We start from the raw sequence: 14,083 nt of genomic DNA, 5'->3' as shown, positions 1-14,083 counted from the left end.
TTTCAGCGGAGCAATAGGCAGAGAAACTGGAGAGAACAGGTGATAAGATAATATATGTACATCCTCAGTATATTTCAGGTGAGAGAAAAGGCTGATGGATATTCCAAAAAGAGAAGATAGACAAATTTCCCATTTGGGAATATCCTCAAAATATCTTAAATTCTAGTTCAGTGAGCTTGACTTTTACTTTTGAGCAAAATTCTAGAATTTAATATAAGGGGATGATTTATGAGCATTAGTAATGGAAAGAAGTTTAATCAAGACAGTGTCCTGCAGACTAATATACCTATTCCTTTGACTGACTAGATTGGGAAGTCAAAGAAAAACCTCTCTGGATATAGATATGTATGTGTGTATATATAATATATATATATATACATATATATGATTGCATAGGTATCTATGTAGATATATATTTTTTTGTGTATTTATATATGTATATAGAATATATATAATTATAATATAATTATATTATAATAATATGATCATATATTATATAATTATATAATAATAATATAATTGTAATTATATAATATATTATAATAATAACATAATATATATTATATATACACACATACATACACAAAGAAATATATATCTACATAGATATCTATGCAATCATATATAGGCAGAAAAAGAGAGATAGAGAGATCTACGTATACTTATATTTCCACATGTCTATATCTCTCTATATATAGACATACCTCCACATGTATGCATGCATGTATGGGTCTCCACAGAGTTGTCTCCATATGTATGCATGTACCTAGAATCGCTCTCCCTTTGTTACTGTCTCTGCCTCTCTCTCTGTCTCTGTCTCTTTTTGTCTCTCTGTCTCATCTGGAACATGCAGAGAAGTAATTCTCTGACCTCCCAATCTATCACCCTGTCAGCCAAGGGAAAAGATTAATCAATCTGACAGGTATATACACATATATCTTCATATCTTTTTATGTTTCTACCTGTATCTATATTTATATTAAAGATATTATCTTTGATACATATTTATTGATATATAAATATATTTGATATATAGCATCTAGCATATCTAGCTACATGGCATATATTATATGCTAGATTTAAGCGCGACATCTAGCTAAGTCTCTCATACCATCCTTGTGTAAAAGATGGAGGATGACATGAGTTAAGGAGAGTCAGGACTGGTAGGATGACTAAATCCTATGAGCCTAATCAGTTCCCAAGTCTTATCTTTTCTACCTTCACTTCATCTTTTCTCTACGTACTCTTTTCCGGACTTAAGCCATAATTGTCCTAGTCTAGTCTGTCTACTGCCAGAGTGTCTCAATTGGTGCGCCCAAGTCCAGTTCTTTTAGTCCACCCTCCTGACGGCTTCCAAAGCAAAGTTCCAATTATGTGTTAAGAGCTTCAGTGGCTCTTGCCATTGTGACCCTCAAAGTAATGTCATTGTACATAATGAACAATCTTGCAAACAATACTGGTACATAAGAAATTCTAATCTGGGATCCCTCCAAGAGCGATGGCATTGGTCAAGATGAGCTCCAACTTCAGCTTAGAAAAATCCAGTGAGGAATGGGGAAGCTACAATGACTCAATCATTGCTGTGACACAGAATAAGAAGAAAGAAATCTGTCCAAAAAATAAAGAGAAGAGAAGGTCTTCTAGAGAAGACCTTTAGACGGGGTGTGAGGAGTGAGAACAAGGAGGAACTGGATCCAGACACCAAGCAATTATAGAGGCTTTCCTCTATTGAATGGGAGTTAATTGACTTGGCTAGGGTAGTATTAGTATTAGTCAAGACTTGAACCCAGCTCTTTCTGGCCCAGAGTCAGGCTCTCTATCCCATTATACCAGAAGTATCAAACATAATGCCCAAGGACCTGCAATACTCCCTAGTGCTACCCAAGCCAGATTAAAATGTAATTGGGAAATATTTAACAAAACAAAAATATAATAGTCCACAGATAATGTTAACATGTGATCTTCTAAGTCAACATGCTTCTGTAGGGGTCTTTACTATGGCTTAGTGATCCCATTTCTATTTAACTATGTAATCTCTATACCACATTGCCTCTCATTTTCTATACTAAAGGGTACTAGAGAATAATGGCCTGAGTAAATTGTTGCCCTTAGTTAATGGACAATGGAATTGAGGAGATTAAAAAATGGAAGAAGAGCCATATTCCTGAAGTGGAAGCCATAGAAGAGGTCCTGAGACCTCAGAGAATACCAGTAAAATTAGTAGGCTGACAGCTGCTGTTCTACCACATACACCAAGAGTTATACTGGAACACATAATATAATGCTGACTACATTGACCTGACTTGTCCTGGGTGGGACCCTGATCTCTCCTTTCCTCAACTTCAATAGCCCTTATCATCATACCCCAGAGTTAAGCACTTGATTCTATACTCAGAGACTCAATAATAGCAAAAATTCATAGAGGACTTTAAAGTTTGCAAAGAGTTTTTATGTGCATTTTTCAAGGAGATCGTCATAACAAAGTTAGGGTGAGGGATACTACAGATAGATATAATTTTAAGGTTCATGTGAACTATTTCCTTGCCTCCCCCCAAAAAAATCTGAAAGATATGATTGCAGAGCCATAGGCAGCCAATTAGAAGACTGGAAAATGGAAAGGATCTTTGAATAATGCGTGAGTTGTGGGCCTAATTATAATTTCTTCCATACTGCTGTCCAATTTTCTTAGTAATTTTTGTCAAATAGTGAGTCCTTATCACAATAGATTCTGTATTTGTATTTGTTGATAACTAAAGTATTAGATAAATTTGCTTCTTCTTGTTATACATCTAATCTGTTCCATCAATCTGTTTGTTAACTAGTTCCAAATTGTTTTAAGGAAAAGTAATTTTATGTACAAAAATATTTATAGTAGATCTTTTTGTGGAAACAAAAACTGGAAATCAAGAAGCTATCCAACAAATAAAGAATGGTTGAATAAGTGAGATAGATAGAAAGATGGAGGTATGTATATAAATGGACATATACATATATATGGAGCACTATTAATGTGTAAGAGTTGAAAGAATAGATGGCTTAAAAATACAGGAAAGACACATGAACTAATGCAGAATGAAGTGAGCAGAAAAAAATTTATACTATAACATCAATCTCATAAAAATTAACAATTTTGATAAACTGTCAAAGAATGAAATGAGCAGAATCAGGAGAACAATTTATACAATAATATCACTGTAAACTTTGAAAGAACTATGATCAATAAAAGGACTTTTATAATTCCAGAGCACTGTTGATGAAACTATTGTGATTCATTACGGAGAAGTGACAGATTTAGGGTGCAGAATGAGAAATCAATTTTATTTATGCAGCCATTGAGGGAATTTATTTTGTAAATAAATGCATAATTGTTATGCCCCTTTTCCAGATAAGGAAATTTAGGAAGGAAGAGGGGAAGAGGGGAAGAAGGAAGGAGAAAAGAAGAAAGAAGAAGGCACTGTGCTAAAAATTTAATATTATTTCTGAGCTTTAGAAACTTTTATATGGGTATGGTCACACAACTAGATATTGGAGGCAGGATATGACCCTTAGTCTCTCCAGATTCTTTCTAAGACACCACAAGCAGCTACAGTTCTGAAGTCTAGAGTTCCAATTTTAGACTTGAAAGGGATCCTGGATCATTTAGTTTCTAGCCCAAGCTGGTCATTTGACAAAGGGGAACTAAGATCAAGAGAGAACCAATCTGCTCAGTCATGAGGCGAGTGCAATCATCAGGACAGGACAAACAAGGCTCTCTGACTCCCAAGTCAATGTTTTTTAGCATGAGGGTGTTGTGTATTCTTCCCTCTTCCATTCATGCTCTTGTCATTGCTTGGTGCTCTGAAGTTTTCCTCAATTTCAGTCCTTTTAGTGTTAATTTAATTCAGGTGAGTGTGTATTAATTAGAAGAACTTCGAAGAATAAAGATGAAGCAAAACAAAGCAAAATCTCTTGCCATCCAGGAGTGGAGTTGTTGTTTGTCCTTCTTTCTCAAAGAGGTCCATGACATCAGGGGTGTGATGCCATGACATACAAGTAAATTGGATTGAAATGACGGAGGCTGTGCAAATTCACCAACTTTACTTTCTCCATCCCGGTCCAGTGGCCAGATATAGATCAGGATGCCTGAGATGGACCCGGATGCATCGTAGGAATAAGACAAATAGACAAATACTGGTATAAAGATGTCCAAACAGTGTTTGGTGTGAGACATTTGACAAAGAAGGACTTAAATCTGGAGGGATCAGGATAGAATTTATGGAGAATGAAGCACCTGATCTAGTCCTTGAAGAAAGGGAGAATTTCACCAGGGGATACCATTTAAAGCATGATAGCCACTTGAAAAAAAAATTGGTATGGGAAAGGAAGGTGAATGAACCAGATTAGAAGGCTCTGATGCAGGCAAGAGGTGACTAGGTCTTTCTTTAGAGTAGGGGCGGCAATAAGAATGGAAAGATGATGCTATGTAAATGACAGTGGAGGATCATTCATTTCACCCCCAATATGTAAACTCCCACAAGGTTAGGTTCAAATCCTGTCCCTCCCACCAAGCAGCGCTTAGCAAGGGACAACTTCTTTTTCATAAATACTCGTTGAGTAATTCCTCTTTCTTTTTGCTCCTTATGTGCCAATCTAGCTTCATTGCCCCAAGGACCTTGCCATAGGATCATCTTGTGAAGATGATAGACACCTTCTCCAAAGGAAAGAGGTTAGCTTGGACTTTTAAGGAGTCCTTGGGCCTTTCTCTACTTTCTAGATCTGGGGAAGGGGCTAGAAAGGATCCGGGCAATCTTGCTACCTCTAGGACCTGGAGGGATCCTGAGGCGAGTGGGTCAACTCCTCCCCACCTCTCCCCTCTCCCTTCCTCCATCCTTCCTGGACTGTTGGGGTGATGGACTGAGCCGAGCTCCAGAACCGCTGCATTAATAAGAAACAGGGGAAAGAAGCTCGGGGAGAGGGTTGAAGTGGCCGGGATTCCTGCAGAGACCTCAGCGGGCAGATCAGATGGAGCTTGAAGCCGGGGCGAGGGAGGGGGGAGAGTGGGAGGACGGAGGGAGGAGGAGGAGGAGCAGCCTCCACGGGGGTGGGGTGGGGGGAGGAGGAGCAGCAGCCTCCACGGGGGGTGGGGGAAAGTCTAACAAAAGACCTGGGTGTCAGGAGCTCCTTTTTGACTCCCGATTTCAAAGCGAGCCTGACTGACTACCCTAGTAACCCAACCCTCGGCGCTACTCTGCTAGTCTTGTGGCTAAAAGGAAGCCCCCCCAGCCCTCCCTGGAAAGCGGAGATTTAACAACCAGCCTGTGCTGGGGGTAGGAAGGACCTGGAGATCCATCAAGTCCAGTCGTTCCTAAAGGGTGGTCCAGGGACCCCTGGATTAAATTCTAGTGCATAGATACAGAAAACATAACCTACAAAAACTCTAGCGGCGGGGCCGGCAACGATTTTAAAGAGAGAAAGGGGTCCTCGGGCCAAAAAGTTTGAGAACCGCAGAATTAGTCCAAACTTACGGTGTCAGGGACGAGACTCGGAAATACTCAGGGTCGCGCTACAGGCGTCTCCCTCCCTCCAGCCCCCTCCTCCAAAGGTGGAGAGTTCGGCCCCTGTGGAGCCGCAGGCTGAGAAAACTGCTTCCTGGGGAGCCTGTACATACCTTCGGGGTTAATGCTTTATTTTAGAGGAGAAAGGGGGGGGTCGGTTTTGCTCTGGAAGGGAATTTAGAACTTAGTCCTAAAGAGAACCCTCTGCTCTCCTATTCCCCGCCTCCCCCGTGAGAGCTCTGGCGGGGAGGCAGCGCAGTTAAGTGTGTGAGTGTGTGTGTATTCGAACACACACACGTGTGAGTCCCTCATCCAAGGCTGCCCGCCCCCGGCTCCTAGGGCAGGAGGGGGTGTATTCTCCTCCTCCCCGGGGACGCGACCGACCCCCCCATCTCCGCCTTTGGGGAAGGGGAGGGGGCGGCCGCTGCGTGGAGCCCGGCCTGGAAAGGGTCAGAGCGGTCGGAGAAAGTTTCCACGTGGAGCCTTCCTCGGGGAGGGGAGGGAAAGAAGCGAGGACCGGGAGGGCGACTGGGGGTCCCGGGCAAAGGTGAGTTAAGACTGGCGCCGGGGGAGGAGGAAGGCGTGGGGAGGGAGTAGGGAGGAGTTGGGTCCTCCAGAGAGGCTGAGAACCACAGGAGGGAGGAAGCGGGGAAGTACGGGATAGGGGTGGGGAAGCCGTCCCGGAAAAGTAGGAGGGGACAGGTTGAGGGGTGGTCTCCTAGGAGGAGCCAGCCTGCACTTTATTGTTCTGGAGCCTCCACAAGGAGTAATTGTGTGTTGAGCGTGGAGTAGGGGGCTAGGGAAGTGTAGGAGGAAAGCCCCCCATCTCCCCCATGGGCTTTGGGCAGGTCCGTGAGTTGCTGCCCCTTGGGATAAGGCTGGAAGCTTTGGTTACGGTTTTAGGGGTACCTTGGGGAGGACGGTGCGGTGGGGAGTTTGGGTCAATCACCTCTCACCGGACTCTCTCTGGTGCTGGAGTGGAAGCCATCTGGGCAAAGGTTAGGGGTTTAGTAGCGTTGGAAGGGTAACGGACAGTGGGCTCAACTACAGTGGGAAGGCATCCCCAACCGGGAATACGTTCTGTGGAGAGATTTCCTCCCGGGGGAGGAGGGGAGGCAAGGAGAAGTGCAGAGAACCGGGAGTGGGGGAGGGGACTTGGTCATTCTCCCGACAATGAATCCCAGCCCTAAACCTGGGAGTCGGTGTGAGGAGCAGAGGAGATGAGGAGGTGGAATCTCACTTTTCTGCATCTAGTTTTGACGGCTCCATTTGATCACTTGGGTTGACTTTTTCTCATGTTTTTGAAGAAGTAAGAAGTGTATAGATAAGGGCGACTAGATTGGGGGTCTGCCCTTGTTAGGAACGGGACGCTTCCCCAGGGCTGGGAATGCGTGATACACGAATCCCTTTTGCAGGCTCCCGGGGCACAATTCCTGAGGTGATGTCTGGAAGCAGTTGCTGGAGGAACCTGGCTTCTTTTGGCTGGGGAGTCCCTTCCTTAGCGAGGCAGAATGGGGGGCAATGGCTCCGCCTTGAGGGTCTGCACAGATCACAGAGGAGGCATCAACTGGCTCAGCCTGAGCCCCGACGGTCGGCGGCTGCTGACAGGCAGCGAGGATGGCACTGCTCGGCTCTGGAGCACTGATGACAGCCAGTGTCGTGGACACTTCCAAGGTAGAGAGCGCGCTGCTCCTCCCTAACCAGGGCCTTTCTGGCCCCCCAAAAGGTGCCACATGGCTCCCTAGCCTGGCTCTCCCTTCTCTCCCCTCTCTCTCCCTGTCGGCCTCCGGGGTCCGGAGATAGCGTCTCCCCAGGGACGGGGATGACAGCGGGACACGCCAGCTTTCCCATCCTACAAGGAGTCTTTGAAATGGAGCCACGGTTATGTGGACACATGGAAGTCCCTCAGCCATTTTGGACAGGCAGCCAAAGCTGTATGGAATGGATGTGTCTGACAGACGTCGGCAGGCTGGGAAATTGGGAGGGGGGACCCACGTAGAACATTTGTCAGCAAACTGGATTTTGATAAGCACTGGATGGAGGAGTCGGGAAACTGGAGGTTTAGTGCCGATCCTGTCAATAATTGACTATGTGACACTGGGCAAGTCATTTCCCCTGCTTCTGTGACTTTAAGCCAAGCAAGTAAGGTCAATTACTGAGGGTATGCAAGTGGTTATTCTGTTTTGTGGCTTAAAAAAAAAAATCTTCCATGTAGGGAAACTTCAGATAAAGAATTCTTCTTACCAATTCATATTTATTGAAACTATACTTCATCTTGCTGTCTTCCTACTGCCCTCTTTTGGAGAGTTTTGGCACATTTGTATATATATATATATATATATATATATATATATATATATATATATATATATATATATATATATACATATTTAATTAATATATATAAATTATATAAAATTTATTTTTATTCTGTGCTACCTTACCACTTCATATCTCTCCACTCCAAAATATACAGAAGGATCTCTTAGATCATAGATTTTAGACCTTGAAGAGACCTCAGAGGCCAATTAGTTCAACCCCTTCATTTTGCTTGTGAGAAAATTAATTTTGGCTTAACTGAGATTTGCTAATATTCATACTGACAACGAAGACTTAGCTGTAACTGGAAATAAAAAACCAGCTGCTTCTATATAGCCAAAAGAGAAGTCTGATTTACTGTAAGCTTTATACCCCAGGGAGTCCTGATTTGAGTGGAGTCCACTCGCTCCTTAAAGCTGAAATATTTTCCAGATTCTACACTAGTTTTAAGAATCCATTGTGATTCCATACCTATTTTTGTGTCTGTATTCTCATAAAAGCAAATGGTAACATTTTTTCTTAAAAGACTATGCTTCCTTGAAATTGAGACAATGTACTCTATGATTCTCAAGATAGGAAAATTGGTAACTTCTGATACATTGCCTTCCCTTGAGCTGTTAATTCACTGAAATGCTTGCTTACTACTCTAGAATACTGAGGGTTGGAGAGTTTGCCCCTTATTTATAAGCCACTTCTAACAAAGAATAGAAAGTGTTGAGACCAGCTGTGGATCATGTGGTTAGCTGCCCAAGGAAATGTGATTCTGTGATAGCAGCAGATAACCGTGAAAGGAGGGAAAAATGGACAAGGTAGTAAAGAAGTGAGAGGTGAGTGGGGAATTCCTGGTTGTATGGATCTAGAATTAGAGTATAGATAGACTCAGAATCAGAAACCTGGATAAGCTTCTATTGCCCTTTGAACTTCTTGGGGGAAGATAGTTATAAAAACAAAGTATACAAGTTGTGTTTTATCTTATGTTACAGTCGTGTTAAAAAGATGTTATACTGAAATGATTTTTTTTTTGCAAATTGGATATTTCAAATGAATAAAGGAGAATCCTTCTATAAATTGAGCAATTAATCAAAAAGCATTTTTTAAAAAACTAAATTTTTTTCTCCAATTACATGTAAAAACAATTTTAACAGTTTTTTTTAAGTTCCAAATTCTATACCTTCCATCCCTACTTCCTCCCTCCCAGGGTAAGCAGTCTGATATAGATTAGATTATATGTGTGCAATCACATAAAACTATCTCCATTATTAGTCATTTAATCAAAAAGCATTAAGTATTTGCTATGTGCCAAGTACCATATTAGCCACCAGGGATAAAAAAGACAAAAATAAAAGTCCCTTCCCTCAAGGAATTTACATCTTATTGGAAAAACAATGATGTTAGACATAGATTATAAAAATGAGAAGCATTGCTGGGCCTGCTGCTTTCCCATCCTTTGTTGTCAACCCATCTATGAGGACTAGATTCAAACCTGGAGAAATTTAGCTTCTAATAAGAGGAGTTATTTTCCTTCTTTCACACTCTTTATCTTTACACTGTGATCCCAATCTCCCCAAGAGAAAATTACTTGAAGTTTATTTGGCTCATGCCTAGGATTTCTCAAAAGAGGTCAATAGAAAGGTCTTCAGTGTACAATGTGAATGAGGTGTGGGAAAGCAATGTATTTCTTTTTTTTTTTTCCTTTTTTTAATTAAAGTTTTATTTTCAAAATGTATGCATGGATAATTTTTCAACATTAACCCTCAAAAAACCTTGCGTTCTAATTTTCCTTCCTTTCCCTCCCTCCCTCCCCTAGATGGCGGGAAATCCAATATATGCTAAACATAGTAAAAAAATATATGTTTAATCCAATATATGCATACATATTTATACAATTATCTTGTTGCACAAGAAAAATCAAATCAAAAAATGAGAGAAAATAAAATGCAAGCAAACAATAACAAAAAGAGTGAAAATGCTGTTATGATCCACACTCAGTCCCCACAGACCTTTCTCTGGATGCAGATGGCTTCTTTATCACAAGATCATTGGAACTGGCATCAGTCATCTTACTGTTGAAGAGCCATGTCTATCAAAATTGATCCTCACATAGTATTGTTGTTGAAGTATATAATGATCTCCTGGTCCTGCTCATTTCATTCAGCATCAGTTCATTTAAATCTCTCCAGGTGTCTCTGAAATCATTCTGCTGGTCATTTCTTACAGAACAATAATATTCATATACCACAATTTATTCAACCATTCTCCAATTGATGGGCATCCACTCAGTTTCTAGTTTCTTGCCACTACAAAAAGGGCTGCCACAAACATTCTTGCACATACAGGTCCCTTTCCCTTTTTTAAGATCTCTTTGGGATATAAGCCCAGTAATGACACTGCTGGATCAAAGGTATGCACAGTTTGATAACTTTTTGAACATAGTTCCAAATCACTCTCCAGAATGGTTGGATGTATTCACAATTCCACCAACAATGCATCAGTGTCCCAGTTTTCCCTCATCCCCTCCAACATTCGTCATTATCTTTTCCTGTCATCTTAGCCAGTCTGAGAGGTGTGTAGTGGTACCTCAGCGTTGTCTTAATTTGCATTTCTCTGATCAATTAGCAATGTATTTCTTCCACAAAAAGAAAATACTAAATAAAAAGCTTGTAAGCACACATTAATAGAGACTCGGAATAGGATACAGTAGCTTATATATAGCAAGATTATGTGATGATCAATTATGATAGACTTAGCTTTCTCAGCAAATAGTGTGATTCAAGACAATTCCAATAGAGTTGGGATGGAAAACGAGAACCACATCCAGAGAGAGAGCTATGGAGACTGAATGTGGATTAAAGTATTATATTTTCATCTTCTTTGTTTGCTTTTTCTTTCTAGTAGTTTTTCCCCTTTGTTATAATGACCAATATGGAAATATGTTTTAAATGATTGTACAAGTATAACTTATATTGGATTGCTTGCTGTCTAGAGGAGGGGGGAGATAAGGAAAAGAGGGAGGGAGAAAAAATTTGGAACTCAAAATCTTACAAAAATGAATGTTGCAAACTATCTTTACATGTAATTAGAAAAATAAATACTATTGAGGAAAAAAATCACTGAGTGTTATATCTTAGGAGGTTGGCGTTTAAAACAAGACCCAATATAATTGGCAAAGTCTGCTTAATAAGTATTTTATGCTTCACCTTAACCCTGTACTGTCCAAACAATTCCTTTTAGGCCTATATCTTTTTATAGGACAGGTCGGGGTTAATCTTCTCCCTTTGGTGGTAGTCATCCTCTTTGATGCAGAAACACTGTTATAAAAAGAGAATTCAGTTGTGTCTCACCTCGTTATAGCTATGCTGCTGAAAGTTTTATAGAAATCAGATTTGTTTTGTAAATTGCTCATATTTCAAATGAGAAAGTATTTTGAAAACCTTATGAAGTGCCATATAAAATATTAGCTATTATGTGCTTAGGAGATTTACTATGAAAAAGATTGTGAATACTCCTGTAAATTGAACAATCAATAAATATTGATTAAATGCCTATTTTATTCCAGGCATTGAGTTGCAAAAACAAAGATGAAACTATTCCTTCCCTATTCTTTCTCTCAGGAATAAGGAGAACCTTTTATTCCTGCCCTCCCCTTTCTTTTGTGAGATGGGATATCTCCACTACATTCTATTAGGAGAGATAATATGTACACAAGTATATCCCAAATATAAATATGTACAATAATAATAAAACCTTAATAAGCATCAGCTGACTGCCAGCCAGCTCTGACCAAGGAATCCAGGATCTCTCCTAATATCTTTCATGAGATCCATCTTGGGAATCACTCTTCATTCAGCTAGGATCCAAGAAGTTCCAAGATGAGGAGGATCTGGCCTAAAGCTGCCCTGACAAATCCCTTCCGAACTTCCCGTGGATTACAGCTGCTAGGGTGGAGGAGAGAATTCTCCCATTCCCCTCCCTGTCTATGTTGGGGGGATGTGAGAACATTTCTGGGGTGACAGAGGCAAAAAGAAGGCAAGAGGAAAAACCTATGACAATGTTGGCAAGAAAGCCTGTAGCCTCTGTTTCTCCTACTACCAGTTCATGTTATTTTTGTTAATGCTTGTCAGCATTTCTCAAGCTCCAGTTTGTATAGAACACTGTACTAGACATCATTGGGGGATGCAAAATATATTATAATCTTTGTTGCAGAGCTTCCAAGCTAGTCAGTTAATGAATATGTGAAAGATAATTTTTTATTTTATTTTCATTTCATTCAACAAGGGCAAGTAATGTTGAAGCACGATAGAATGTAGACAGGATGAAAAGACAGAGTAGAGGAGTGAATGATGTCACAGTAGAGTTAATCACTGAAGGCCATTTATTGATTCTGTTATTGAGACAATGACTTATGTTGGTCTAGATGGCCACTTAAGGTGTTATCAACTCTCCTATGATTCATTGAGTTGGTTTCTGAGATAGATGTAAGATGGATGAACTGTTTTAGTCTAATTTTTTAATGACCATCTTCTCCTACCTGCATTTTTTCAGTAATAAACATTATTATTGAGCATATATTACATGTGGGAGTATGGGTAACACAAAGTACATCATGGTCGTTACCTCAGAAACTTACAGTCTTTTAAACTGTTTCCTAAACCTGGAAGACATTCCCACTTTACCTCCATCTCTTCAAATCCCCTGTTTCCATCAAAATCCTACTCAAGCTTCATTCTGATCAAATATTAAGATTTCCTGAATCTTTCTTTCCACAAATTTATATTTCATACATTTAATATGTAATATATTTATATATTATGTATATGTCTCTATGATAGAATGTAAGCTCTTTGAAGGCAAAGATTGCTTTATTCTTTTTTTTTATTATAGCTTTTTATTTACAGTTATATGCATGAGTAATTTTACAGCATAGGCCGTTGCAAAACCTTTTGTTACAGTTTTTCCCCTCCTTCCTCCCATCCCCTTCCCCTAATGGCAGGTTGACCAATACATGTTAAATATGTTAAAGTATAAATTAAATACAAAATAAGTATACATGTCCAAACCGTTATTTTGCTGTACAAAAAGAATCGGACTTTGAAATAGTGTACAATTAGCCTGGAACAGGGGTTTTATTGAACCTACTTTACTGAACAACTCAGAGCTGATTGTTAAATTTTTAGTGTGAACATTCACAAAAGATTGCTTTATTCTAATCTTTATATTCCTATAGCAAATTAGCCATTAGTAGCACATATTAGCACCTAATGAATGCTTGCTGATTAATTGGTGATATACCTAAGTCATAGGCTCCTACCAAAAGAGGGGCTTCAGTCATTTTTAACAATTAGCAGCATCACTGGCTAACTGATAATAATGATATTTACATAGTGCCTGCTAGATGCTAGACACTGTTAAGCATTTTATAAATATCTCACTTGAGTCTCATGACAATGCTGAGAAGGAGGTATTATTATTACAGTTCTCATTTTACAGTTGAGGGAACTGAGGTAAACAGAAATTAAGTGATTTACCCAAAAAAAAACAGTTTAAGAAGGAATGATATTTATATACCCATGTTCCTGTACAAGTGTGTATGGTTACTTTATAATTCCAACTCGCCGATTACAGGTTCAAGCAAATTCTTCATCCTAAGAGACCCACAGTTTATGGAATCTTCTCCCTCTACCCTATTACGATGACCCATTTTCCGGCTTCACTCCCTTCACCCAAAGGGAGAAAAAAAGTTGTTTTTGGCAAACAAAATCTCAAAAATCTCTCTTGTCATAATATAATGATGTTTTCACTTAAGAGTAGATTAAATTTAAGGAAACACTTTTCACACTATATCAGTTTGACCTTCACCAACTTATTTTCCAAAGCAGCTAAGAAAAAGAAGGAAGGATTGATTTGCACTTAATCAGTCCTACCTAACTGCTGTGCAGGGATATCATCAGTCACTGCCTTTTACATGCATTTTCCAAACCTTCAAAGCCATTTATTTTTCCTTTTGACATTTATGGATTTGTAGGCCTCTAAAAACATAAGACTTGCCACTGTGTCCTCTGTGCTGGTCTAATGAAAATGCTAGTTAATTCTGAGAGAGCGTGGACAGTCATTTAACCCCATGACCCCCCCCCCGCCTCAGTTTCTTTTTTCTGTCAAAACAAAACTGGACTAGATGATCCCTAAAAGTCTCTTCTAGACTGCAGTCTCCTAGTCCCTTCCCCTCTGTCTAG

The 14,083-nt window shown here is 40.0% G+C and overlaps 1 protein-coding gene across 2 annotated transcripts in view; it reads left to right on the top strand.

Annotated features, from left to right (window-relative positions):
* Positions 1–5,130: 5,130 nt before the first annotated feature.
* Positions 5,131–14,083, top strand: part of WDR86 (WD repeat domain 86) — a 47,343-nt gene continuing 38,390 nt past the window's right edge. The window contains exons 1-2 of one of the 2 annotated variants that reach the window (XM_031939455.1): positions 5,131–6,081; positions 6,950–7,208. In XM_031939455.1, coding sequence (XP_031795315.1) covers positions 7,046–7,208 — 163 coding nt within the window. In that variant the 5' untranslated portion in view covers positions 5,131–6,081; positions 6,950–7,045. Of the gene's footprint in view, positions 6,082–6,208; positions 6,383–6,949; positions 7,209–14,083 lie in introns of those variants that run through there. The other variant, XM_031939454.1, reaches the window with a different exon arrangement.

This window comes from Sarcophilus harrisii, chromosome 5 (genome assembly GCF_902635505.1).
Source record: "Sarcophilus harrisii chromosome 5, mSarHar1.11, whole genome shotgun sequence".
In the NCBI taxonomy this organism is placed as follows: domain Eukaryota; kingdom Metazoa; phylum Chordata; class Mammalia; order Dasyuromorphia; family Dasyuridae; genus Sarcophilus; species Sarcophilus harrisii.
This window is presented reverse-complemented; position numbering and strand designations above follow the sequence as displayed.